At 42.2% G+C, this 25207-nt stretch overlaps 1 protein-coding gene and 1 non-coding gene across 5 annotated transcripts in view; both read right to left on the bottom strand.

Annotated features, from left to right (window-relative positions):
• DNAJC16 (DnaJ heat shock protein family (Hsp40) member C16) overlaps positions 1 to 25207 on the bottom strand; it is a 45007-nt gene that overhangs the window by 17517 nt on the left and 2283 nt on the right. For 3 of the 4 annotated variants that reach the window (XR_001718142.4, XM_009448837.5, XM_009448848.5), the window contains exons 2-7: positions 24939 to 25123; positions 19907 to 19973; positions 17396 to 17735; positions 9645 to 9829; positions 7372 to 7476; positions 5805 to 5963 (exon numbers count right to left, since the gene is read on the bottom strand). Coding sequence is in view for 3 of the 4 variants with exons in the window: in XM_009448837.5 (XP_009447112.3) it covers positions 5805 to 5963; positions 7372 to 7476; positions 9645 to 9829; positions 17396 to 17735; positions 19907 to 19973; positions 24939 to 25105 (1023 nt within the window). In the remaining variant the exon portion in view is untranslated. The remainder of the gene's footprint in view (positions 1 to 5804; positions 5964 to 7371; positions 7477 to 9644; positions 9830 to 17395; positions 17736 to 19906; positions 19974 to 24938; positions 25124 to 25207) is intronic. The other variant, XM_063785723.1, reaches the window with a different exon arrangement.
• Positions 11927 to 12066, bottom strand: LOC112207393 (small Cajal body-specific RNA 21). Its single transcript, XR_002941823.1, has one exon. It is a non-coding gene; the product is annotated as a small Cajal body-specific RNA 21 (non-coding RNA).

A 25207-nucleotide genomic window follows, 5' to 3' on the forward strand; every position in this document is an offset into this window, starting at 1 on the left:
CTTTCTTTTTTTTTCTTGAGACAGGGTCTTGCTCTGTTGCTCAGGTTGTAGTGCAGTGGCACGAACACAGCTCACTGCAGCCTTGACCTCCCGGGCTGAAGCAATTCTCCTGCCTCAGCCCTCCAAGTAGCTGGAACTTCAGGTGTGTACCACCACACCCAGCTAATTTTGTATTTTTTGTAGAGACAAGGTTTTGCCATGTTGCCCAGGCTGGTCTCGACCTCCTGGGCTCAAATGATCTGCCCGTCTCGACCACCCAGAGTGCTGGTATTACAGGTGTGAGCCACTGTGCCTGGCCATGCAATTTTCAACAACAAGAATGAAGATAAAACTCCAAATAATGACATGTATGAATCTCAAAAACATAAGCTGAGAGAAACCAGATACAAGATATATACACTACATTATTCCATTTGGATAAAATTCAAAAATGCAAAGACGAATCTATGCTGTTAGAAAACAGGATAGTGCTGACCTTTGGGAAGGAGGTAAGTAGGTAGGGGGAGGGAGGGGCCTTCTGGGCTGATGACAATATTTTGTTTCTTGATCAAGTGAAGCTAACATGGATGTGTTCATTGTGTGAGAATTCACTGAGCTTCACACCTCTGACTTGTGCATCTTTCTGCATGTGTATTATATGTCAATAAATAATTTTAAAATGTGGGTATCATAAAAATAATAAAAACAGCCAGGTGCGGTGACTCACGTCTGTAATCCCAGCACTTTGGGAGGCCGAGATGGGTGGATCATCTGAGGTCAGGAGTTCGAGACCAGCCTGGCCAACATGGTGAAACCCCATCTCTACCAAAAATACAAAAATTAGCTGGGCGTGGTGGAGTGTGCCTACATCCCAGCTATTCAGGAGGCTGAGGCAGGAGAATCGCTTGAACCCGGGAGGCGGAGGTTGCAGTGAGCTGAGATCACACCACTGCACTCTAGCCTGGGCAACAAGAGTGAAACTCCATCTCAAAAAAACAAAACAAAACAAAACAAAACAAAAGACAAGCCACAGAATGGGTGAAGATATTTGTCATGGAGATAAACAAAAGACTATGAGAAAAAAACAGGAAAAAAAGAGATGAACATATAAATAACCCCTACAAATCAATTACAGAAAGGCAGATAATCTAATTAAAAAATGGGTAAAAGACTTAATAGACAGGCCGGGCACGGTGGCTCACACCTGTAATCCCAGCACTTTGGGAGGCGGAGGTGGGCGGATCATCTGAGGTCAGGCGCTCGAGACCAGCCTGGCCAACATGGTGAAACCCTGTCTCTATTAAAAATACAAAAAAATTAGCCAGGTGTGGTGGCTTGTGCCTGTAGTCCCAGCTATTCCGAAGGCTGAGACACAAGAATCACTTGAACCCAGGAGGCGGAGGTTGCAGTGAGTCGAGATCTCACCACTGCACTCCAGCCTTAGAGACAGAGCAAGACTCTGTCTCCAAAAAAAAAAAAAAAAATAATAATAATAATAAAAAGACACATAACAGGTAGGCATATCATAATGAGGGCATCCAAAAGGTTCATATACAAATGAGAAGATGACTTCCTGTTGACAAGAATTAAAAAAAAAAAATTAAAAACAAAAAAATTAAAATAAAAAAAAGAAGAAATCTGTGTTCCTTGCACTTATAATGGATCTTTTACTCATGTATTATTTCATAATACCCTGCACTGGTCATCTGAATGCAGGGTATGTGAATATCGGTCCACTGATCTTCCAAACAATAACTTTTTTTTTTTAAATGAAGTCCCACTCTGTCGCCCAGGCTGGAGTGCAGTGGCGCGATCTTGGCTCACTGCAACCCCCGCCTCCCAGGTTCAAGTGATTCTTCTGCCTCAGCCTCCCGAATAGCTGGGACTACAGGTGCATGCCACCATGCCAGCTAATTTTTGTATTTTTTTTTTTTTAGTAGAAACAGGGTTTCACCATATTGGGCAGGCTGGTCTCGAACTCCTGACCTCATGATCCACCTGCCTCAGCCTCCCAAAGTACTGGGATTACAGGCTTGAGTCACCACGCCTGGCCAACATATTTTATTATACTTATTAAAAAAAGAACGGGCTGGGTGCAGTGGCTCACACCTGTAATCCCAGCACTTTGGGAGGCCCAGGCAGGAGGACCACTTGAGGCCAGGAGTTCAAGACCATCCTAGTCAACAAAGTGAGACCCTGTCTCTCAAACAAAAAAAATTTTTTTTTTTTTTGAGACAGAGTCTCATTCTCACCCAGGCTGGAGTACAGTGAAACAATCTTGGCTCACTGCAACCTTTGCCTCCTGGGTTCAAGTGAATCTCCTGTCTCAGCCTCCCGGGTAGCTGGGATTACAGGTGCATGCCACCACACCCGGCTTTTTTGTATTTTTAGTAGAGACGGGGTTTCACCATGTTGGCCAGGCTGGTCTTGAACTCCTGAATTCAGATGATATGCCTGCCTCAGCAAAAAAAATTTTTAAAAAAAATTAGCCAGTAGTGCATGCCTGTAGTCTCAGCTGCTCGGGAGACTGAGGCAGAAGGATCACTTGAGGCCAGGAAGTCGGAGCTGCAGTGAGCCGAAGCTGTGCCACTGCACTCCAGCCTGAGTGACAGAGTGAGATCCTCTAAAAAACAAAAACAAAAGCAAAAACAAAAAAAACCACATCACTTTGATGAACCAATCTCATCAGAAAATTCTGAGAAGCTGTCATGATGGCCAGTACAAATTTTTCGAAATTCTAATGTTCTTGGAAGCCTGAATTTTATCACTGACAATAAATACCACCAGTTGTTTATTTTAAAGTGCCACATCACTTCATCTGTTTTAGAGAAAATGTCTGCCAAATTCCCGAGTCTAAATAACCATAGTTGTCTGTCATTCTTCCAAGTAAAAATGATATTCCATTAAGAAAAGTGGCAAGGTAAGCACTTGTCCTCAGGACATTTGTACTCTGTTGTGCAGCAGGACAGCTTTATGCACACTTCCCAGCTCATCACACAGAATACTAAATCCATCAAAAAGACATGCACTCAAGGGTTAAGGTTTAATAAAATTAACACTTCTTACTGCTTCATCAAAGATATAAGGTGAGGCCGGGCACGGAGGCTCACGCCTGTAATCCCACCACTTTGGGAGACTGAGGTGGGCGGATCACCTGAGGACAGGAATTCAAGAACAGCCTGGCCAACATGGTGAAACCCCATCTCTACTAAAAATACAAAAATTAGCCGGGCATGGTGGCAGGTGCCTGTAATCCCAGCAACTCGGGAGGCTGAGGCAGAAGAATTGCCTGAACCCGGGAGGCGGAGGTTGCAGTGAGCCGAGATCATGCCATTGCACTCCAGCCTGGGCAACAGAGTGAGATTCTGTCTCAAAAAACAAAAGAAAACAAAATACATGAAGTGAATCTAGTGGTTTGTTTTTGCTGTGAGTGATTGGGGGTGAAGCACACAATGATGGTAGGTGGCCTGGTGCCCTGCCTGGATTCACGCACTGGCACTGGCAGCTTCACCCACTACTGCTTTGGTACTATCAGTGTAAATGTCAACACAGTGAAAAAGGCAAATCATGTCTTGATATGATCTCACAGACTTCCTCTTGAAGGATCTTTGAGAATCCCCAGGAGTCTATTAACCACATTCTGAAAACTGCTGTCCTAGAGAACTCTGTACTTAGGTTATGATATTCATTGCAACACTATTCCTCAAAGCCCCCAATGTCCACCAACAGAAGAATGATTCAATAAATTATAATGGCCATAAATACCATATAGCAATGACAACAAATTACCTAGAGCAACAGGAAACCACTGGTGCTACTAGTGATCATTAAGCCACCTGCTGTTGTGAAAACTGAGTTTGTTAAGCATACGCTTGATATCCACAGAGAGCAAGCTGGTAAAGCAGCCATTCTACCAATAATTTTGTAAATGTATTTGATTTACAATTTTCCCCAGTGGGATAAATAAATATAATTCTCAGAACTATAAACTGTTCCGAAAGACCAATTTAGGAAATCCTCATCCATTTACCCTGGATTGAGATTATCTTCTCTTTTCTATTCGGACACTGGTATTTGTTTTCTTCCTGACTTGCGGCACCTTCTCGTCTCCATCAGGCACCCCCTTGTCTTGTGTGCCGGTGGCTGTTCTGAGTTTTGTCCTTGGCCTCCTTGGCCTTACTTTACATACAGCAGTCATCCCTTAACTGCAGAGGATACATTCCAAGACCCCCAGCAGGTGCCTGAAACCACATAGTACTGAACTCTATACAAACTATGTTTTTTTCCTATACACATACCTATGATAAAGTTTATCAATTAGGCACAGCAAGAGATTAACAACAACAATATTTAAATAAAACAATTCTAACAATATACTGTAATAAAGTGATGTGAATATGGTCCCCCTCGCTCAAAACATCTTTTTTTTTTTTTTTTTTTTTTGAGACGGAGTCTTGCTCTGTTGCCCAGGCTGGAGTGCAGTGGGTGGCGTGATCTCAGCTCACTGCAAGCTCCGCCTCCTGGGTTCACGCCATTCTCCTGCCCCAGCCTCCCGAGTAGCTGGGACTACAGGGGCCCACCACCACGCCTGGCTAATTTTTTGTATTTTTAGTAGAGACGGGGTTTCACCACGTTGGCCAGGATGGTCTCAATCTCCTGACCTCGTGATCTGCCCGCCTCGGCCTCCCAAAGTGCTGGGATTACAGGCGTGAGCCACCACGCCCGGCTTCAAAATATCTTCTTGCACTGTAGTCACCTATGTTTTGGACCTGGTTGACTGCGGGTAACTGAAACCTCAGAAACTGAAAAAGGGGTAAGTGGGGTGGATCAGGGGATACTACAGTATTATGCCGGGAAGATCTTACCCTACTCAGGACTTCAACCCCTAACCATTTGCTGATGATCCACCAGTTTCTATCCCCAGCCTGTATGCTTTTCTTAAGATCTCGATTCCTATACCCAACTGTAGAAAGGACTTCTCCCCTTCTATTTCCTACAGGCAGCTCTAATTCAGTATATCCACAGCCAAAGTTCTTATCTTTCTAAACCTGCTCTTCTTTCTTTACAGTCCACTTTCCCATCTGGTTTCCATGGTTTCAGGTACCCTTCTGTGTTCACAGGACACCTGAGCTGCCATTAGAGTGGACTGCCTCTAGCAAGATAGCACTTGTTTCTCTATATCCTCAACAGTACTATTTTAACTTAGAAAATCTTTGACAGTTGGATGGGTGAAAAAAAGTTAATGTTCTCTGATTACTTGTGAGATTTAATTTTTAAAAATGGTTATTAGTCTTCTCAGAATTTTATGATTTTCTTGATTAAAAGCTCTTTAGAAATTAAAAATATCAACATTTTAATATTTGTTATAAATATTCCCCCAGTTTTTTAACTTTAAAGTATTTACATAAAAACATAAAATTTAGAGTCAAGTTATCAAGATTTTCCAAGATTTTTCCCCAATGCTTTTTAACCCTTTCCTACCTTAAGATCAGATAAATATTCATCTGTACATTCTCTCAGTTAGTTTGTGGCTTCTTCTTATTCCTTTTTATTACTGTTTTACATTTAACTTTTAAATTCATTTTGGAAAAAGATTGTTGGTTTTCCAACAGGAGCCCTTTAAAGGTGCTAAAATTTTTAAACGTTTTAAATTAAAAATTTTAAAGCAAATGGTACCAAGTTAGATAAAAAAATTCATTAAAAAATTTTGTGCATCTGAAGGAAGATCCTTTCCTTCAGCCACTTTGTTCAATTTTGCTGTTTATTTACATAAAATCTTGGGATAAAATGTGAAGAAAATCTTAACCAAGGTGACCCTCACGTACCTGGATAACATCGGCAGGCTTGTTTATATGTTCTTTAAAGACCAAGAGGGTAGGGGCGTAGATATTGATGTTGTACCGCCTTGTCATCTCTTCTGTCCCTCTCAAACCCACATATACATATCCAAATGATAAATAATCTTTGTATGCAAAGGCAGTCAACTGTTAGGGCATAATAGAGAGGAGGAAAATAAAACTACAGCAAAGATGTAAATGACAAATCAAGTAGAGCTTTTTCACATCACTGAGCAGAGAGGTGCATGCCAGCTTATACAGCTCCACTAGGTCTTCCGTATCCTTGTATACTTCCATTCTATGGTGTTCCATGTGCAAAAACTGTACCAACAAAGTAAATACAAACAACTCTCTTCTTTTTCATAGCTAAAGCAAAATAACGATCTTCTTGAAATCTGTACTGGTCAGGAGGCATGAGTTTGGGGATTACCTGTACCGTAATTAGGTAAGATGGCAGTGACCATGCCACTGATAACACCTTCCTCTCCATCTCATGTCACAGTGACATGAGAGGTACTGGGGAGTGTAGGTAGGCTGGGAGTGTAGTGGGGGAATCATTCAGAGGGCAGGTCTGAAGTCAGTGGGAATCGCGCTCACCATGCTGTAGTGAGAACTTAGGTGGGTTATATGACCGCTCTAAGCCTCAGTATCTTGGTCTATGCAAACAGGGATAGTGGCCAGGCGTGGTGGCTCATGCCTTTAATCCCAGCACTTTGGGAGGCCAAGGTGGGCGGATCACTTGAGGTCAGGAGTTCAAGACCAGCCTGGCCAACATGGTGAAACCCCATCTCCACTAAAACACAAAAATTAGCCGAGCGTGGTGGTGTGTGCCTGCAGTCCCAGCTACTCTGGAGGCAGAGGTGAAAGAATTGCTTGAACCCGGTAGGCGGAGGTTGCAGTGAGTCTAGATCACACCACTGCACTCCAGCATGAGCAACAGAGTGAGACTTGGTCTCCGAAAAAAAAAAAAAAAGCCCATCACAGTGGCTCACGCCTGTAATCCCAGCAATTTGGGAGGCTGAGGCGGGCAGGTCACAAGGTCAGGAGTTCGAGAGCAGCCTGGCCAACATGGTGAAACCCTGTCTCTACTAAAAATACAAACATTAGCTGGGCATGGTAGCACGCACATGTAGTCCCAGCTACTTGGGAGGCTGAGGCAGAAGAATCACTTGAACCTGGGAGATGGAGGCTGCAGTGAGCCGAGGAGATCGCGCCACTGCACTCCAGCCTGGGCGACAGAGCGAGACTGTCTCAAAAAAAAAAAAAAAAAGAAACAGGGATAGTATCTCCATCACTGGGTTCTTCTGAGGATTACATGATATGTGCATAGAAAGCACTAACACAGTAACTGGCATTAATCAGTACTCAATGTATGATGGTTATGTAAAATTTCTGGTCTTCAAACATTTCTCATGGATGAAACTGTTTCTTACAAAAAAGACAAATAGGCTATAAGTTCCAACTCAGAGATTACTTTCTGCTAAAAAAAAAAAAAAAAAAAAAAAAGAAAAGAAAAGAAAAGAAAAAGAAACCATTATCCCAGCACAGAAAGTACCTTGTATAACAGTGGCACAATGGGCGTTTGGTCAAACAGAAGGACATGAGGCTTATTCTCTTGCTGCCAGCCAGAGAGGAATCTGACGTAATTTTTATTTGTAACCTTAAATTGAAAATAGAATGTTAGTCTCAATATTTAATTCTTAACAATTGTATTATACTCCAGTCAGGAGAAAATAAACAAATCAAGTAAGTGTAAAAGATTGCAAAAAATAAAAATGCAGATAACTAATCTTTTTGTCTTCATTTGGCTAAAGCTATTAAAAGAATGGTGATATTGATTTCATATTTTCATTGAACTCTTACAGACTGAAATCATAATCCTGTCTGAAACAATTACTGACCATATTATAAAAACTGAGCTTCCAGAGTTGGTTCTTGCTTAATTACAGAGTATACTTCTTAATATACTAGCCAGCAGAAAATAACGCACAACTGCCCCTTTCAATATCTATCTATCTACCTATCTATCTATCATGCCTCAGTCTCCCATCTATCTATCACACCTCAGTCTCCCAGCTTGCCTCTCACCCTTTTTTCTGAGACAGGGTCTTGCTTTGTTGCCCAGGCTAGAGTGCAGTGGCATGATCATGGCTCATTGTACCCTCAACCTCCCAAACCTCCCAGGATCAAGTGATCCTCCCACCTCAGCCTCCTGAATAGCTGGGGCTACAGGTACATGGCACCATGCCTGGCTAATGTTTGCATTTTTTGTAGAGATTGGGTCTCAGTATGTTGCCCAGGCTGGTCTTGAACTTATGGACTCAAGCGATGCTCACACCTCAGCCTCCTAAAGTGCTGGGATTACAGGTATGAGCCACCACTCTAGGCCAGCTTGCTCTTTTTAAATGGCGTAAATAAAAATAAGCTGGTCCACCCCCTCTATACATTATATAATTTCATTTATTATTATCTGAATTGTTACTTTCCTCCATTGATATCTTAAAATATTCCTGAGAGAAATTAAAAACATGAATAAATTATCTAGCTAGAAATTTTTCTTAGTCGTTAAAAAAAGTTTATCTTTCCATACTGCATCTAGAATGATTTATATAAAACTCAAATTTGATCATTTCACTCTTCTGCTCAAACCCCTACAACGGCTCCATGTGGGCCAAGGCCAAAGTTCCTTAAAGGAGCGTGAAGGTGCTCTGAGGCCCTCACAGGGAGATTCCTAATAACCTCTCCATCCCCCTCCTCTGCTGCTCACCAGTGAAAACTTCTTACAAAGCGGGCTATTTCGTGTCTCCGGATTTCTGCCTGCCTGCAACCCAACCTGGTCCAAGGGTCACTTCTGCCAGGAAGCCTTTCCCAACTCATTACGATGGGCTCCAACATACTGGAAATAACCACCCGCTTGGGAGCTGCTTGAAACGGCTACGTTAATCTGTGCCGGGCACAGAAGAGATATTTTATATAAATGTTTGAGGATCTATCAGGACAATCTATCACCATTTTAGGAGCCTCCAATATTCTCTGACAAACTTTTAAGTTAATTCCAACAAATATTTCTTCTATAGATAATGATCCCAGTAGGACAGTCTAGGAATAGCACATGTAGAAATACGATGAAAATTTTTTATGTTCACTTTCCCTGTATTCTTAAGAGAATGAATTATTTAAAACAAAATGAGAGTCCGTTCCTAGTTACTTTGATCCCTAAATTAAGATATTGAAAAAAACATATTAGGTGCTTAAATATGGAAATAATAGACCAATGTGAACTTTATCTGGCTTCTCTATTTCAACCTTTTCTTTGTGAAATTCATTCATATTATTGTCACTGTAAGTTTCTGAAGTTTCAAAAATAATATTTGATTTCATGGAATCTGGCATTTTCTATAGATATGATCGTTAAACATATAACCAAATATAATTAAATTTGAATAAAGACAAATATCTTCACATGAACAAATTTATGAGCTGGAAAGAAATCCCTAATTCTTTCTAACATGTGATTTAATTTTTTTGTTTAGAAAATAGGCACTGTCATTTTAGGCTCAGATTCCTATGACAGTGTAAGTTCTGCAAGATGGGTATTAATAGGAATTAATTCTTTCAGTCTCTGTACTTCATCTGTTTCAATTATTAGTCTCCTACAGACTTCACTTAAATGATTTAGTTTGAGTAATTAATTAATTAATAAGTGTCATGCCTTCCTCACAATGAAACTCAGGTTTGAGAGGACTACAGAAAATGTTCTGGGCAATTAACAGTCCTAGGTACCTCTTAAACTACTTCTCAGCCATGTTTTCCTTGACAGATACTTACTTTCTCCACCAAGTTCCCTGGAAGAAGACTTTCTACAAATTGTCGCAGATTTTCACGGACAACTGCATTGTGGAAGAAGGAGATTTTCCCGTTAATGATTCCTAGGATAGAGGGCGTGCTGTGTGCCCCTAGGTGATGGGCCAGGCGTCTCTCATACCCAGCATGGACCACGCCAATTCCTACACCTGAAAAGAATGGAAGATCCAAGTGAAGCCTTTTTATGTCTCCATGGCAGCTGGAAAAAGTGCTAAGTAATTTTTTGGTGTGAAATTGAAATCCCGACCTCATAGGAGATGTCTTTCCTAATAGACTGTCTAGCATTCTTTCACTGCTGGAGTTCTAGATTGGTTCAGTTTTTCTGTAGAGCAATCTGGCAATATGTAAGAAGAGTTACAAATGTGTGTGTGTGTGTGTGTGTGTGTGTGTGTGTGTGTGTATGCATATACATAAAACAAAATGGGGTCATCTCATACTTATTTCACTTAATACTTGAACAACTTTTCTTGTTCTTTCATCCAACCATATATCTGGAGGGCCAGTTACTCTGCTAACACTGGAGGCACATTCAATATTAAAGGCCGATAAATGTACATTTTCTTTTGGATGTCTACTAGACTTCTCAAGCTTAACATTTCCAAAAACGAACCCTAATCTCCTCCCACAGACCTGTCCTACCCACGTCTTTGCCATTTCAGTTGATGACAGCTCCATCCTTCCAGTTACTCAGGGCAAAAACCGTAAGAGTCATCTTTGGCTTCTCTTATCTGTTGCACCCCACATCCAATCTGTCGGCAAGTCTTGTTGGTTTTCTCTTTAGAAAATGTCTGGAATTCAACTGTTTTTCATCACTTTCATTATATGCCCTGCTCTGAGTCATCATTATCTCTCCTGCCTATGTTGCTGCAATAATATCCTAAATGCTCTCCCCCTATTTCTCCCTGTCTCCTGACAGTCTGTTCTTAACATAGCAGCCAGGCTGCTCCTCCTAAAACATAAAAATGGATCACATCACTCCTCTGCCCAAACCCTGCAAAGACCCATTTCAGTTGGAATAAAATGCACAATCCTCACAGAGGCCAACAAGACCCTTTGTGTTTGGCCCCTGGTTCCCCATGCCCTCTTCTTCCACTCCTCCAACAGCCTGCGCCAGTCCCCAGCGTCCTTGCTGTGCTATGAAGACAGTGGATGCTCCTGCCTCAGGGCCTTGGCTGTTCCTTCAGCCTGAAGCGTGCATCTCCGTGACTTCTGCGTAGCTGACTTCTTTACCAACTTCAAGTCCTGAATGCGGCCTACCTTGGCACCATATTTAAAACAGTACTCCCCACACTCAGGGTCCACACACAACCTGCTCACTTTAACTTTTTCCACAGTGTTTACCATCTTCTAAGGTACCACCCACTTTCCTTCTGTCAATTGTTTATTGTCTGTCTCCCCTTCTAGAATGTAAGACTCATGAAGATAGGGATCCCTTTGTAGTCCACTGATGTATCCCCAACACCAGACCAGAGTCTGGCACATAGTAGGAGCACACTGAAACTGGGCCATCAATCTATTTAATTCATTTATTGTTGCACATTGAAGTTGTGAGAGAGGAAAAACCAAGCTGTTTTTCCTACTCACACTCAACACAATGCTTTCCCTGACACTCATTGTGTAAGAGATGGGGTCTCACTATGTTGCCCAGGCTGGTCTCAAACTCCTGGGCTCAAGCGATCTTCCTGCCTCAGCCACCTGAGTAGCTGGGATTCCAGGCACGTGCCACTATGCCCAACTTAATGCTTCCCTTCTGACACCACACGCTGTGGGGGTGGGGGTTCCCCATAAATCCTCCAGCAGACACCAATTGGGTATCAACTCAGTTCTGACACTATCTACCCAGAGGAAGCATCAGGTCCTGCAGGTGAAGGTTTCAGTCCCGTAAGACTGCTCCCACTTCAGACGCCAGAAGTCCCAGGTTGTGTCCTGTACTTCCAACCAACTGGCTATAAATCAAAGGGTCCCATGACCCTCCTTGGGTTCAACTAACTTGCTCGAGCTGCTCACAGAACTCAGGGGAACATTCCTTATGGTTACTCATTAGGTATAAGGGATATTACAAAGGAGACAGATGATCAGCCAGAAGGAAGAGAGGTACATGGTAAGGTATATGGAAGGGTGGGAGCATCCTGCCCTCCCAGGGCTCACCACCCTCCAGGCACCTCCATGTGTTCAGCCACCTGGGAACTCTCAAACCCAGTAGTTCAGGGATTAAATATATATATATGTTCATTTTTTTTGCCAGTAAATGTGAGGCTAGGACACCCCAGGCGAGGCTCCTTACTCAAACGCCTCTCCCATAGGGGAGGATGCCTGGGCCCTCTACTGTAGGCTTGGCTGAGGGGAGGTGGTGTAGACTGAGCCCACCCCCCAGGAAACCGAGCCAGAGTTCAGGGATTTTTATGAAGGCTTCATCATACAGGCGTGATCAATTATTAACTCAATCTCCAGCCCCTCTCCTCTTTCTGGAGGATGAGGGTGAAACTTTCAAACTTCTAATCATGGTTTGTTTTTTCTGGTGACCAGCTCCCACACAGGGGCCCACTAAGAGTCGCCTCAATAGAACAAAAGATGCTCCCATCCTGCAGGAAATTCCAAGGATTAGGTGCTCCGTGTCAGGAATCAGAGTCAAAGATCAAATACGAGAGCAAAAGATTATCTTAGCACCCCTATTGATCAGGCAATCTCAAGGGTGTTAGGAGATCTGTGCCAGGAACTGGGAACAAACACCAAAATATACATATATTTCTTATTATAAAGCACAATATTAAAAGTTGCTTTTAGCCTAATTCTTAACATTATAAGGAATGCTGACGGGCATCCTTGTACATCTTTGTACATACATCTTTGTGCTCTTGTGTGCTTATTTTCTAATTAGTAAATTCCTAAAATGAAATTGCTGAGTAAATGGCAGGGATCCCAAACTTAATGTTTTAAAACTGCTGAGCAGACTAAACCAAGCTCTCTGTAGGCTACCTGACTTTGACTGTTGCAGTCTCTCAAGGGCAGGAAAGGAGGAGCCTTAGGAATTGTATAGTCCGCTTCCCTCATTTTACAGATACAGAGAGAGGTTCAGAGAGGTAAAGTGACTTTTTCCAGGTTGCAGAGCTGACAAAATTGCAGAACAAGAATCCAAATTGGATTCTTGGCTCTTCTCTAGAGCCAAGTACAGTATACTATATCACACTGCAGTCATTAAAAATAACTATGGAACAATGTCAATAAATGGAAGCATACAGAGAATTATATGAGCAGAAGAAAGAAAAAGAATAAAGCAGGCACATACGTTGGGAGATTTGGTCATTCGTAAAGACAGAAGAGACATCACCTAGGGAGGTCAACTGGCTACAAGACAAAGGCCCAAGGGAGGGATTATCACTTCTTGAGTGCCTTCTTTAGCACGCCTAGAGCTTTATATACATTATACTTTTCATACTCACAATCATTCTGCAAGGTAAGTATTGCTATCTTTATGGCTAAGGAAACTGAAGCTGGGGGAGGGTGAGGCATCATGGCTTGTGTGCAGTGGAACCAGGATCTGAATCTAGTTCTAGCTGACCACAAAGCCTGGACTTCTTACTGCCTCCAATGACCAGTTCTGCCCCAGGTTCTGAACATTAGAGGGATCAATTTCTCAGAGACTGACTCACCCTAAATGACCTTACCAGGGATTGCTATATAGATTGAATGCCAATTTATGAACTGATCCTGGGAAATATGCCTTTCTAGTAACTGTGCCATTCTGTATACGTTCTACCAGACCGAGCGCACACAGAAACCTGAATTAGAAACTGAAAAGTTGGCTGGGCACGGTGATTCATGCCTGTAATACCAGTGCTTTGGGAGGCTGAGGCGGGAGGATTGCTTGTGACCAGGAGTTTAAGACCAGCCTTCACCATCTCTTTCGTATCTCCTGGAGTTTAAGACCAATCTTCACCATCTCTATTTTACCTATAAGAAAACTGAGACATGGAGAGGTGAAGTCCCAGGGTGACAGAGCTGGCAAGTGACGGTGATGGGATCTGAACCCAGGAAGTCTGGCTCTGGGATCTGTGACGATTAACGTGATGAGTCTAAAAAAAAGTTGGCTGGGCATGGCGGTGTGTGCCTCTAGTCCTAGCTACTTGGGAAGCTGTGGTTGGAGAAATAGAATAAAGAATGATAAATATTTGGTGTTTTAAATTTGTGGTTTTTTTCTTTTCTTTTTTGAGATGGAGTCTCATTCTGTCGCCCAGGCCAGACTGCAGTGGCGCAATCTCAGCTCACTGCAACCTCTGCCTCCCTGGTGCAAGCAATTCTCCTGTCTCAGCCTCCCCAGTAGCTGGGATTACAGGCACACACCACCATGCCCAGTTAATTTTTGTATTTTTAGTAGAGACAGGATTTCACCACATTGGTCAGGCTGGTCTCGATCTCCTAACCTCAGGTGATCCACCCGCCTTGGCCTCCCAAAGTGCTGGGATTACAGGCATGAGCCAACATGCCCGGCCACTTTATTTTATTTTATTTTATTTTTTGAGACAGAGTTTTGCTCTGTTGCCCAGGCTGGAGTGCGGTGACTCGATCTTGGCTCACTGCAACCTCCACTCCTGGGTTCAAGCAATTCTCCTGCCTCAGCCTCCCGAGCAGCTGAGATTACAGGCACGCACCACCACGCCTGGCTAATTTTTGTATTTTCAGCACAGACGGGATTTCACCATGTTGGCCAGGCTGGTCTCGAACTCCTGACCTCAAGTGATCTGTGCACCTCAGCCTATCGAAGTGCTGTGATTACAGGCGTGAGCCACCATGCCTGGCCAATTTGTGGTATTTTTCTTCCTGAAAAGATATTTAAAGACAGGTACAATGGCAGGCACCTCTAATCTCAGCTACTTGGGAGGCTGAGGCAGCAGGACTGCTTAAGCCCACGAGGTTGAGGTTGCAGTGCGCCCGCCATGATTATGCCATTACACCCTGGCCTGGGTGACAGAATGATGTCTCTTAAAAGAAAAAAAAAAAAAAGCCGGGTGCGGTGGCTCACACCTGTAATCCCAGCACTTTGGGAGACCGAGGTGGGCGGATCATGAGGTCAGGAGATCGAGACCATCCTGGCTAACACGGTGAAACCCCGTCTCTACTAAAAATACAAAAAAATTAGCCGGGCGTGGTGGCGGGTGCCTGTAGTCCCAGCTACTAGGGAGGCTGAGGCAGGAGAATGGTGTGAACCTGGGAGGCGGAGCTTGCAGTGAGCAGAGATCGCACCACTGCACTCCAGCCTGGGCGACAGAGAGAGACTCTGTCTCAAAAAAATAAAAATAAAATAAAAAGGCATATGTGACTTATTTCAGAAACATTATTTGATGTTTATATAAATTGATGCTTCTGGCTAATTTGCACACCCTGGGGAATTAAAAATACTATACTGAGGCTGTGAGAGGGTCTTCCGTGCACTAGTAAACATCTATCATACCCATAATTTGAGATGCCAAACAGCTCTCACTAAGCAATCCTAAACACATATCACATCCTTTAGGGAAGTTTTTTCCCCCCTCAGCTGCACATACACATTAATTTTCTCTCCACCTTTGAATAGGCCTTAGGGGATGGCACAGAGCCAACTGGAAGAACACGCCACTCGAATGTGGCTAAATACAAACCTGCTGGTACACTAACCACAAGATGCAAAATAACGTGAAATGAAACAAAATCAAGAACACAGAGCTAAAGCAGAAAAATGCGTATTTTTGCCAGTATTTAGGATGACTTTTTTTCTAGACAGTATGAGACTCTAATATACTTAGAAATCCTTAAAAGATAGGAATTAGTCTTTTTTTTTTCTGAGACAGAGTTTCGCTCACTGCCCAGGCTGGAATGCAATGGTGTGATCTCAGCTCACTGCAACCTCCAACTCCAGGGTTCAAGTGATTCTCCTGCCTCAGCCTCCCGAGTAGCTGGGATTACAGGCACGTGCCACTATGTCCAGCTAATTTTGTATTTTTACTAGAGACAGAGTTTCAGCATTTTGGCCAGGCTGGTCTCGAACTACTGACCTCAGGTGATCCGCCTGTCTTGGCCTCCCAAAGTGCTGGGGTTACAGGCATGAGCCACTGCGCCTGGCCAGGAATTAGTCTTTTTTTCTTTTTATTTTTTTTTCTTGAGACAGAGTCTCGCTCTGTCACCCAGGCTGGAGTGCAGTGGCACGATCTTGGCTCACTGCAACCTCTGCTTCCCGGGTTCAAGCGATTCTCCTGCTTCAGCCTCTGGAGTAGCTGGGACTACAGGCACCCGCCACAACTCCTGGCTGATTTTTGTATTTTTAGTACAGATGGGGTTTTACCATGTTGGCCAGGCTGGTCTCAAACTCCTGACCTCGTGATCCACCTGCCTTGGCCTCCCAAAGTGTTGGGATTACAGGTATGAGCCACCGTGCCCAGCAGTCTCTCTTTTTAAACAGGAAGTCATGGTGAATAAATTGCCAAACCCAGGTAATCACTGCCTGATCATCCAAATTGACTTTCCCTAAAATGATATTTGATTTCAAGATGCTCAACTTCTGGGCCACACTGGTAGCTCTGCCTGCACCTTCCAGCAAGCACTAAATGTGCTGAGATGATTGAGGTATGTTTCTTATGTGAGTTTCCTGGGCACAAGGACCATGATTTACTTATTTCTGAAGCAGTACGCGCGCAGTGTTTAAGACGGTCAGACTCCTGGGTCCAACCCAATACTGATGCTTATGGGTAGTGTAATAATGAATTAGTTCCTTAACCTTCAATGCCTTAGTTCCCTCACCTGTAAAATAGGGATAATAATAGTCTCTCCTTCATTGAGTTGCTCTGGGGACAAAAATAATGCGCAGAAAGCATTTACCACAATGCAAGGGAACTGAAATGTTCAATAAAAATTATTATTATTATATATCCTTTAGTGTCTAATACAGTAATTGGAACATGAAAGTTGACTGAGAAAAAAGTTTCAAACGAAGGTATCTGTTTCATGGGCAAGGAGTTAGAAAATACAGAAGGAATTTCTTGTCATCTTTGTCTACTCCTTCAGCAAAACATTACTCTGTGCTTGCAAATGTGAGGTCAGTGTTAATTCTCTGTGTATATATTTTCTCTTCAACCAAATGGTGAGCTCAAGGTCAGGGATGGTGCTAGTTCTGGGCCCTCTTCCACAGCACACTTCTCTTTAAACATTGGATGCTTTTACACACTAGTTTTTACCAGTGTGTGACTGAAGATTCCTTAGCTGACTTCCAACCCCCTTCAAGGCTCAGCTCACAATAAGTAAAAAATTGGTGCTTCGGAGTCACAGAGTTGAAGAAAGCAGACTAATACATTTAAGAAAGATTTTCAAAAAGGGTTTATAGAATAGGCAATTTAAAAAACCTGCTTTGGGGCCAGGCATGGTGGCTCCCACCTGTCATCCCAGTACTGTGGGAGGCCGAGGCAGGCAGATCACTTGAGGTCAGGAGTTTGAAGCCGGCCTGGCCAACGTGGTGAAACCCTGTCTCTACTAAAAATACAAAAATTAACTGGGCATGATGGTGGGTGCCTGTAATCCCAACTACTCGGGAGGTTGAGGCAGGAGAATCACTTGAACCCGGGAGGTGGAGGTTGCAGTGAGCCGAGATCACACCACTGTACTCCAGCCTGGGCAACAGAGCAAGACTCCATCTTGAAAAAAAAAAAGTCATCTATATAAATATCTTTCAGTGAATAAAATTATCTTACCCAATTCTTCCAGTTCTTGAACGACTTCTTTCCACACAGGCTCGATATGAATGCAGCTAAAGCACCAATCGGAGGTGATCTTGATGAGGTAGGGTTTCTTGAAGCTATCTGGAACCACTTCATTCACATAATGTGAAAAGTGCAATAAATACTTTTCGTCAATTGAGTCCCGCCGTTCAGAATTAAAAGGGAAGTGAAAAAAGGATTCATCAAAATAAAAATTTTCATGGAAATGGCGGAAGCGATACTCTCGCTGCTGTTGCTGCTTCTGGTAGCCCTGGTTCTCTCCAGCGTCTCCATATTGATCATAATTTGATCTCTTTTCTTCATTTGAAAGAATCTATAAAGGAAGAAAAAAAATCTAAACAACAACAAAAGGTTCATCCAAAAGACTTTTTTGTAAGCAGCTTGAAAGACATAGGAAGAAAATAAATGCAGCCAGTCGCGGTGGCTCACACCTGTAATCCCAGCACTTTGGGAGGCTGAGGCGGGTGGATCACTTGAGGTCGGGAGTTTGAGATCAGCCTGACCAACATGGAGAAACCCCATCTCTACTAAAAATACAAAAAATCAAATCAGCCGGGAGTGGTGGCGCATGCCTGTAATCCCAGCTACTCGGGAGGCTGAGGTAGGAGAATTGCTTGAACCCAGGAGGCGGAGGTTGAGGTGAGCCGAGATGGTGCCACTGCACTCCAGCCTAGGCAACAAGAGCGAAACTCCGTCTCAAAAAAAAAAAAAAAAGAAAAGAAAAGAAAAGAAAAGAAATGTAAAAATTATGACACGATTATGTAAGGCCAAGGTTTGGAGGATCCCTTGAAGCCAGGAGTTCAAGACCAGCCTGGACCACATAGCATGACCTCGCTACAAAAAGAAAAAAAAAAAATCGGCCAGGCATGGTGGTGCGTGCCTATAGTCCTAGCTACTTGGGAGGGTGAGGTGAGTGGGAGATTGCTTGAGCCCAGGAGTTGAAGGCTGCAGTGAGCTGTGATCGCATCACTGTACTCCAGCCTGGGTGACAGAGACAGACTGTCTCTTAAGAAAAAAGAAAAAAGATTATGACATAATTAGATATTCTTTTTCTTTTTGAGATAGGGTCTCACTCTGTCACCCAGGCTGGAGTGAAGTGGCGTGATCACAGCTCACTGCAGCCTCCATCTCTCAGGGTCAACCTTCCATCTCAGCCTCCTGAGTAGCTAGGACCATCAGCACATGCCACCATGCCTGGCTAATTTTTGTATTTTTCACCATGTTGTCTAGGCTGGTCCTGAATTCCTCAGCTTAAGCGATCTGCATGCCTCAGCCTCCCCAAGTGCTGGGATTACAGGGCGTGAGCAGCCACCGGGTCCAGCCGATTAGATATTCTAAAGGCAGTCATTCAAAAGAATGAGAAACTCTTCTTTCACTAGAGAAACATTAAAGAACATTCAAGACTAAAATATTTCAGTTTAGGTACTCATGCTCATCTTGGCATTAAAGATTTCAAACTACCACAACATTAAACACTTCAGCAAAACAAATAAAATAACATAATGTTGATCACCAGGGCTCAATGACAAGAAAATTGACCTGGTCATACCTGGTGAGTTGGACCAATTCAAACCAAGATAAGAAAAGCTATGAACACCAAATAGCTATAGTCTAGTGCCTTGTCTGTTAATTTACTTTGTTTTACAAAATAACTTTGAAGTCTAAAATTCAGGAATCTGTTTTAGAATGATGACGTGTTATTCTATGAGCTAAGCACTGTCTGCTGAAGGGCATTCCCTATACAAATCAGAAAGCCACTGAATTCTCTTTGATGCATATTCCAGACCAATCTACTTGAGCTGACATACTGGAAAATTACTGAAAATCTTGTGTTTAAATGTATTTGTTACCTCGTGCCACTTTAATAAATATAGGCGATTTGGTATGTGATTCTTTAATGCGTATTTCTAAGAAGGCAATAGAGACACATACAGACATACTCAGGGTAATTCTACAATTCTAGTTAAAGCCTTTAAAATGGGCCAGTTTTTCCAAGAGCTGAAGTGTTCAGGCACTTGTTCCGATATACTGGATGTGGCCAAATATGTTCTATTATTTTTTATTTTATTTTATTTTTTGAGACGGTCTCCCTCTGTTACCCAGGCCTCGATCTCTGCTCACTGCAACCTCCCCCTCCCGGGTTCAAGCAATTCTCCTGCCTAAGCCTCCTGAGTAGCTGGGATTACAGGCATGTGCCACCACGCCCGGCTAATTTTTTTTGTATTTTTAGTAAAGACAGGGTTTCAGCATGTTGGTCAGGCTGGTCTCGAACTCCTGACCTCGTGATCCACCCACCTCGGCCTCCCAAAGTGCTGGGATTACAGGCATGAGCCACCGCATCCAGCCTGTTCTCTCTATTATAATCTAGAAACTGCATCAAGGGCATGGGGAACATGACCTTTCTGACAACTTTACAAAACTCATCACCTCCTAAGGCATATTTTGTAAGAGCTAATGGATGCATCACAAAGCTGGACACGATACCTCGTAAGCCTTACTGATTTGAATGAACTTGTCTTCTGCTCCAGGATCTTTGTTTTTGTCAGGATGCCTGAAACACAAACGGGCAGGCGGTGAGAACAGATGTAACTTTTAATGCACAGTCATTTAATGTCCTTGTCCACAGAGTTCACTACAGAGGCAAACGGAGGGCTATTTTGTTAGGAAAGTTTCTTAAAATAAATGATAGAGGCAATCAGTTGTTTTACATGACTATAATCAATAAAACTTTGAAACAGGCGATTTTTTCCCAAAGCACTCCAGCGGGGCACGTTTTCAAAGCACCATATAATACTGCAGCATTTCACAGAGGAAGGTGGGAAATGGTGCATGTCTGTACACTGCTCCCAAACACTGCTAAAGCTGGCTGAAGGCTAAATCGTTTATCCATAAGAACCCATGTCTTCTCCTAGGATGGCAACGTTTCATCCCAATGCTAGAATGATATCAGGATGCTAGAATGCTGTTGTTTCTTCTGATAACACAGGTAGACATGAGAAATAGCTTTTAGGATAGACTAAATTCATTTAGTAACAATCAGGTTTCAAACTGCACTTGTGCCTGACTTTCAAATTAGAACATTTTTCGTTATTATTACGATTGCTTTTTACCTGGATAAAGATTTCAAGGCCACTGTTTTTTTTTGTTTTTTTGTTTTTTTTGAGACAGGGTCTCACTCTGTTGCCCAGACTGGAATGCAGTGGTACAATCTTGGCGCACTGCAACCTCTGCGTCCCAGGCTCAAGCGATTCTCTTGCCTCAGCCTCCCGAGTAGCCGGGATTAAAGGCCTGCGCCACTATCACCCGGCTAATTTTTGTATTTTTAGTAGAGATGGGGTTTCACCATGTTGGCTGGGCTGGTCTCAAACTCCTGACCTCAAATGATCCACCTGTCTCGGCCTCCAAAAGTGCTGGGAATACAGGCGTGAGCCACCACGCCCGGCCTCAATGCCACGTTTAACATTTTTTGCCATGTTGTCCAGGCTGGTCTCAAATTCCTGGACTCATGCCATCCTCCTGCCTTGGCCTCCCAAAGTGCTGGGATTACAGGTGTGAGCTACCACACCCGGCCAGCTTTGGAGATTTTAAAGTTCTCGATAGTAAGGGCTAGGTTTACTTCCTTGAAAGCCCCTAAGACCTAAATCAGTGTTTTATATGGGCTGATTTTTCAATGTTCACTTTAAGAGACTTTGTATGACAGTATTCTTTACATAATCACTTTTGGTAACTTCTAGTAAATTTCCTCTGACATAGGTTCTGGAAGGAAAAACAATTCACTGGGAAGCAAATGACTATTAAGGATACACCAAGCACATTGGAATAAAAAAAAATCTACAACTTAATGGATTTATTCTAGCAGGAATGTGTTTGAATGAATTATACCACATATTCTGATTTCTCTACAAATAAGGAAACTCCAAATTGTTGACTGTTGAGTTTAAAAATCATTCCTTCCTTAACCATTTAATCCTTGCTATGAGTATTAGTGGGGGAAAAACATCTCAGCTAGTCATAATGAAAACAGCATGACTTAAGGAAACGAGATGGAGACTCCAAAGCATTTCTGGATGACAAAAAAAAAAACAAAAATACCAACAAAACCAACCCATCAACCAAACCATCAGGCTGACGACTGAGTGGATCAAAAATTATGCAATCATACAAATGAAGATTTAACATATAGAACTCTGTAGAAGAAGGGTAGGAAGGGGCTTTTTAGGAGAATGAACCAAAGAGAGAGTCTTGAGGGCAGCTAGGTTAGAAAACACAGATCCTGAAACAGAGGAGGGCAAGGCTGAAGAACAGGGAGGAAACCACAGCACTTTCAGCTGTATTCATACGGAATACTTTCCTAATTGTGGGAAGACACCACAAGGTTGAAAACATAAAAAAAAAAATTCAGCCATAGGAAAGTATTGTCCAATGCTATTTTCAGTTAATATGAAATTATTTCAGGAACTGCAATATAATACACAATCTTTAAAATTCAAAATAGAGGAAATATTGCGTGTAGTATCTACTGGCTCTCTAGTTACCTCTTAAAGGAATAAAAACAAAGATAGAGAAGATAATACAGCAAAGAATTACACAAAATAATTTACTGTTCAGTTTATTGCATAACCACGTCACACCAATCTGCCATTCTTTGGGTGGGAGGAGTTATTTCTTTTGCTAATGTGGATAACAAACAAAAAGTACCTACAATAAAACTTAATTATTGGGAGAGAAACATAGTTTTCCTAAGGGAAAAAGTAAAGTCAAATGGTTTCACCAAGCAAAGGAAAATTCTTAAGCAGTCTAAGAAACACTTAGTAAAATGTATCAGAGGAAGGCTCCAGATCCAACTCAACAAGTAACCACTTCCCCCTGCTATAGCTCATTCTGAAAAGTCAAACTGGGAAACACTGCTATTTTCAGTGTATATCAAGCCATTAGTAAGCAAAACTTAAACTATTCCAAGTGACAAAGCATTGCCATAGCCAAAACCGCAGAAAATAATAGTAGAGCAAAATTAAAAACGTAAAGTAAAATTTTAGACTTTTACTGGATGACACACTCAATACATTTCTATGGTGATGAATTATTCCTAGAGAGAATGTAATTAAAAAAGAGAAGAATATGACTCATTTAATTAATATCATAACACCCTTTTCAGCTCTGGAAGACAGAAAAGTCAAAGCTATACATTTTAATAGGTCCCACATACTCAAGCTGTCATTTGTGTTCTTAAAATATTGTCAAAGGCTATGCCCTGTCCAAAAGAATGTTGTTACTTTATGAATTCGCTGCAGATTTATATATCTTGCTTTAAACATAAAGAGGCAAGAGTCTGAAATGATGTAGAACATAACCTTGGTATAAAGAGTCCCTGGAAGGAGGTCATGTATAATTAGAGATTGCTTCTTTGGCATCCAATTCTGGATTTCTCATGGAATATGGTCTAAAACATTTATTTTAAAAATATATTTTCAATGATCTTTACCTTTATTTCAACCAGTTTAATGCTAAAATATACCTGTTCACTGAAGCAGAACAGTGTCAGGCGCAGTCACGCATGCAGTCTGTATCACGCATCACCTCAATGTGGCAGTTTTGCTTCTGGATAACTTCCTACTCGCATTCAGCTCCTCCCCAGCCAACCATTAGCCCACTCACCCTTACTCATGCCTAGATGTGTAAATGATTAAAAAACAATAAAGCAATGGACTACTGATGCAGAGGGTCAAACTACGGAACCCAGAGGTACCACAGATTTACCAACTCTAAGCCTCCATCTTCTCATCTATAAAACAGAGACACTGGCCGAGCATGGTAGCTCACGTCTGTAATCCCAGCACTTTGGGAGGCCGAGGTGGACGGATCACTTGAGGTCAGGAGTCTGAGACCAGCCTGGCCAATATGGCAAAACCCCGTCTCTACTAGAAATACAACAATTAGCTGGGTGTGGTGGTGCACGCCTGTAGTCCCAGCTACTTGGGAGGCTGAGTCAGGAGAATCTCTTGAACCCAGGAAGCGGAGGTTACAGTGTGCCAAGATTGTGCCACTGCATTCCAGCCTGCGCGACAGAGCGAGACTCCGTCTCAAAAAAAAAAAGAGATACTGATATCCTCCTTCATAGGCTCATTATAAGGTTTAAATGAGATAAAAAGTATAGAACCAGGAGATTAGCATGTAGTAGGTGCTCAGTGATGGTACCTGTCCCAAACTTTCTTCCATTCCTCATGGTTGGTACAGCCAGCTTGGAGTCACCTCTGTCCCTTCCTCCTTCTGCTGCTCCCCCTCCATCTATATAATCCAACACTTCTGCTTCTTTGGCATGGCCAAGGCATTGGTGGAAGAAACTGATGACATTTGTCCAAAGTTTTAGATTTATTGCTACCCTGCTAATTGCTATCCTGATAACTACAGGCAAAATTACAATTTTCTGTAAGATTTTTTTTTTGAGACGGGTCTCACTCTGTTGCCCAGGCTGGAGTGCAGTGGTGTGATTATAGCTCACTTCAGCCTCAAACTTCTGGGCTTTTTTTTTTTTTCCATAGTGATGAGGTGTCACAATGTTGCCCAGGCTGGTCTCAAACTCCTGGGCTCAAACGATCCTCCCACCTCAGCCTCCCAAAGTGCTGGGATTACAAACATGAGCCACCATGCCAGGCCAATTTTTTTTTTTGAGTAATATATAGTCAGCCCTCTATATCTGTTGGTTTCACATCCATGGATTCCACCAACCAAAATATAATATTTTCTATTTTGAAATATTCAAAAATATTTTTTAAAAATTGCATTGTACTGAACATGTACAGACTTTTTTCTTGTCATTATTCCTTAAACAATAACAGTATAACAACCATTTGCACAGCAGTTACATTGTATTAGGTATTATAAGTAAGCTAGAGATGATTTAAAGTATATGAGAGGATGTGCATAGATTATATGCAAATACTATGCTATTTTATATAGGGACTTGAGCATCCAATGACTTTGGTATTTCTGGGGATCCTGGAACCAAGACCTCATGGATATCAAGAGACAACTATCCTTGGTTTCTGAATTTTTTTTTTTGGAGGCAAAAGGCTATTACTCTTAACTTTTTTTCAAAGTGTAGAAATTAATAATTTAGAGAATAGGGTTGTATAGTGTTCCTGTTTAGCAATTACACTCATAAAGTTACTTTATGAATAATGTATCATGGGAAGGGTAGCATATCCATTATTGACTATATATACATTTTTTAAAAATTAAAACTTGTTACTTTAACATTAAATATGCTAACAGTATCTAAGGCAATTCTTTAAGCCAAAGTATTCCTAAAAGGGAGTTTCAGAGTAAACATAGGCTTTGGATCTTATCGCTAACAATTATAGAACATGAACATTAGCTCTCCTGCGTAAAATATTTTAGACAGATATATATATTGAACATAGAAACAGAGACAAATAAAAGCTAGTCATAATTTAGACTTCATCCCTGCTAAGACTGTTTAGCTTATGTTAAACCTCTATTTCTTTGTTTCACCTACCATTCCCGGGCGAGCTTCTTATAAGCCTTTTTAATATCAGCCTGACTGGCTGTTCGGCTGACCCCTAGGACTCTGTATGGGTCAAAATCCAACGCAGACAGAATTTGCAGGATCAGAACCAGAACTATCAAGAACTGCCAGGAAATGCTCAACTTTCTCACTTCCATTTCTCTTCCTTTCCAGAGCTGAAATGATTGAAGAGGCAATGAGTTTCAGTGGCAGAAACCTGGACAGTCTTGCTTTTTAGGTAAAGGTATAAGATATATAGA

This window comes from Pan troglodytes, chromosome 1 (assembly GCF_028858775.2).
Source record: "Pan troglodytes isolate AG18354 chromosome 1, NHGRI_mPanTro3-v2.0_pri, whole genome shotgun sequence".
Lineage (NCBI taxonomy): Eukaryota > Metazoa > Chordata > Mammalia > Primates > Hominidae > Pan > Pan troglodytes.